This window comes from Perca flavescens, chromosome 23, assembly GCF_004354835.1.
Source record: "Perca flavescens isolate YP-PL-M2 chromosome 23, PFLA_1.0, whole genome shotgun sequence".
Taxonomy (NCBI): Eukaryota; Metazoa; Chordata; class Actinopteri; order Perciformes; family Percidae; genus Perca; species Perca flavescens.
The window spans coordinates 172501-176174 of NC_041353.1; the positions used below are offsets into that span (position 1 = coordinate 172501).

The following is a 3674-nucleotide window of genomic DNA, read 5'->3' on the forward strand; positions in this document are numbered from 1 at the left end:
TCTTCCCCGGAAAAACACAGCTTTGCCTCGCTGCTGCGCCGGGGTCCCGCTGATCCAGATCGGACCAGCCAAAGACAGAGTGGTGATCGGTGGGATCTTACACGTAGTCCAGGGCGACCTGTATGTCGATATCGGGCGGAAAGTTCCACTAAGTTTGCCGGGCGGCAGGCGGACGGAGAGAAGCTACAGCGGGCAGCAGAGACCGCCTGCAGCTGCAGGATCTGGAGCTCAGTGCTCGTTAAAATGACATGTAACGCATAAATACATACAGAAATAAATAGTGGAGGAATGAGCCTGGACATTTCAGTCTGTTTTAAACTTCACCTGAAGCAGAAACTCTTAGTTCAGAAGGGTGAAGTTTCCGTTTGAACTCAGATCTGTGAACCGATCATAATAAATATTCTTTGTATTAACACATTAATTAGTTTCTTTGTTTTGTAGTCGATAGTTCATCTTTTAGTTTACTTAAGTGGAAGCAGTATCAAGTGGAAGAATGGGACTATAAACCTAGGCTTACAGGCATGAGGCATTACATTTTGAACAAAGTAGATTATATTAATATCAAAAGCTTAATTGACCTTTGGAACGAATCACAAATATGGAGCTTTGATTTCAAAAAAGGTACTCCTGTTATACAGTATTTAGGTTTACATTTTATTGTTATTTGAACAGCTGAGCATTTAATCATGAACCAGGTGAAGAAACCGGTTTATTATTTATTTGATTTTGCAACTGTCTCTATGAAACTACTTGTGACATGTCATATTTGATTTTGGCTTTGACTGAACATTTGCTCTCACTTTGCGGAAAAAAATATCGGGATATATATCGTATATCGATATTCAGCCGAAATATATCGGGATATGACTTTTGGTCCATATCGCCCAGCCCTAATAGACACTGACTTATACTAATACAGACCATAATACTAACAGGAAGTGGCTAACAGGAAGTGGTGCCTGTGTTTCAGAGTAAAGCTCGGCGCCAGCAGCTGCAGGTGAAGGACGGCGTTTTGGAGAAACTGGACGGATTCATCGCCGTGGTTACTGGGTCGCTGCCCGCAGATCTGCACACGGTACTCAACACGCAATGATCATGTGACTCAACACGCGCTGATCACGTGACTCAACACGCAATGATCATGTGACTCAACACTCGCTGATCACGTGACTCAACACTCGCTGATCACGTGACTCATTACATTTAATGTTTTTCATTTTCAGCGTCGTGTTTCATATTATTTAAGATTTATAAAACCATTTTTTTTCGTTTAAAACTAAAAGTTAAAGGGTCATTTTGTTTAGTTTGTCCCACCCTGGACTCTCTGTCTCCATGTGTGTGTGTCTGAGTGTCTGATGAGAACAACAATCTGTGAAACTGGTCCAGTATTAAACCAGAACCGAGCAGTAATGTAACCCTACAGGACTAATGTTCAGCAGCAGTTAGAGTCCACTAAAAGTTCTAGACTCAGATTATTATTTTAAGAGTCTGACAACATTATGGGATGGATCCCTACAGAGATAGACCTTTTAGTTAAAGAGTAAGATCCTTTTAGTTTAACATGAAACAGCCCCGAAATCACCATCACCAAACTACACCAGACTCCATGCTAATAATCAGGACTTTTAGCGTGTATAGAGCCAGTATATCTCCACCAGACTCCATGTAAATAATCAGGACTTTTAGCGTGTATAGAGCCAGCATATCTCCACCAGACTCCATGTAAATAATCGGGACTTTTAGCGTGTATAGAGCCAGCATATCTCCACCAGACTCCATGTAAATAATCAGGACTTTTAGCGTGTATAGAGCCAGCATATTTCCACCAGACTCCATGTAAATAATCAGGACTTTTAGCGTGTATAGAGCCAGCATATTTCCACCAGACTCCATGTAAATAGTCAGGACGAGGTAAGGGTTTATTTCAACCAAACCACAGTGGTGATTGGTGGAACAGTGGAAAGATGAACCAAGACAGCTTTTGGTAGTTTTATTTAGTTTCTGTCCACTTTGAATGAAGTGTGTTTTACGATGATAAAAGTCCTGATTATTTACATGGAGTCTGGTGGGGAGGGATTAAGGTAAATATTACAGCTTGGTTCTGGTTTAATACTGGACCAGTTTCAGAGATTGTTGTTCCATCAGAAACGTGGAGACAGAGAGTCCCGGGTGGAAATAAACAGAAGTTTCTTTTATGTTTTTAATTGTAATGAAAATAAAGAAATGTTTGTTTAATTCCATGTTTTTATTTAAACAATAAATCTTTGTAACATCAGAGCAGATGAAGGTATTTTTTTATATCAGACTGAACTCAGTGAATGTAACTAATACTAATATTGTAATAATTAAATTTGTTCATTTTTGCCTTTGTTCTTTTTCTCTCAAACTGTAAATATTTAGTTTTGATTTGAAAAGTAAAACCTGAATCATGTTCACATTATAATTATTATTATGACTTCTGGTGCATATTGATCAGTTAATTGATCTGAATGATGTATCGATGATGAACTTATTTCATTAAACATCTTCCAAAAATCTGTGTTTCAGTATTTCTTTATTTAAACAAACAGAGAAATCTCCTCAAAGCAACCAAACTGAGTCTGAAGCAGCAAAATAGTTTAATTTCAACTCAAGAACTACAAATCAGTTTTATGAAGAACTACATTACCCAGAGTCCCCTGTGAATGTTTAATGTTACATGTTTCCTCACAGTCATTAATGTCCATATTCACACAGAAACCAGATTTAATTTACTGTTTTATAATCACACACAAACACACCATCTGCTGTGTGTGTGTGTGTGTGTGTGTGTGTGTGTGTGTGTGTGTGTGTGTGTGTGTGTGTGTGTGTGTGTGTGTGTGTGTGTGTGTGTGTGTGTGTGTGTGTGTGTGTGTGTATTGGTACCTCTATCCAGCCCTACTGACAGAAGTCTTAACAGTCTGAGTTTGATTTAAACATCTGTAGAAGATTCTGATTATTTCTTCTTCTGGTTCTCCAGGTGAAGTTCCTCCTTCTTCACGTGTGTTATCTGTTGAAGTACTTCTTTACCCAGAGTTCCCTTAAATGTTTGTTTCCTCACAGTGACGCTCAGTCATAAAGGTTTTGATATATATACATACACTGTTAGCTCGTGTTGGTCCAGCGCTACCTTTTGGTTTTTAAGCGTTTGAGTTTTGAGCCCAAAGTGGCCGACAGGACTAGCCTGGCTGACCCCAGACCTGCCGACAGGACTAGCCTGGCTGACCCCAGACCTGCCGACAGGACCAGCCTGGCTGACCCCAGACCTGCCGACAGGACTAGCCTGGCTGACCCCAGACCTGCCGACAGGACTAGCCTGGCTGACCCCAGACCTTCTCAGTTGTAACTGAGAGTGGGGGGGTCTGGGGAAGCTTCATTCACAGCCCATTTCCAAAGGGGCGTCACCAACTGACACGACTCAAATGCCTCTGGGCGCATTGGATAGTCCTTCAACCAATCAGAGCGATGAAGGAGATGACGATTTAACGTCGCTGCGCTATCGTCATCGTGTAGAGCCCGCCTCAACCGTTGTGATTGGTGCCTTGATTTGGAGAAACTGGGAATGGGCTTGATGGGTCTTGGCCAGACTGACTTGCAGCAAATCTCAAGTTTGCCGAAGTTGGTCAGGGTTTACCCGGCTAGGATGAGAGCCAATC

At 41.3% G+C, this 3674-nt stretch overlaps 1 protein-coding gene across 2 annotated transcripts in view; it reads left to right on the forward strand.

Annotated features, from left to right (window-relative positions):
* The window catches only part of dennd6b (DENN/MADD domain containing 6B), a 25969-nt gene extending 24605 nt beyond the window's left edge, over positions 1–1364 (forward strand). For both annotated transcript variants that reach the window (XM_028570469.1, XM_028570470.1), the window contains exon 20: positions 971–1364. In XM_028570469.1, coding sequence (XP_028426270.1) covers positions 971–1093 — 123 coding nt within the window. In that variant the 3' untranslated portion in view covers positions 1094–1364. The remainder of the gene's footprint in view (positions 1–970) is intronic.
* Positions 1365–3674: the final 2310 nt, after the last annotated feature.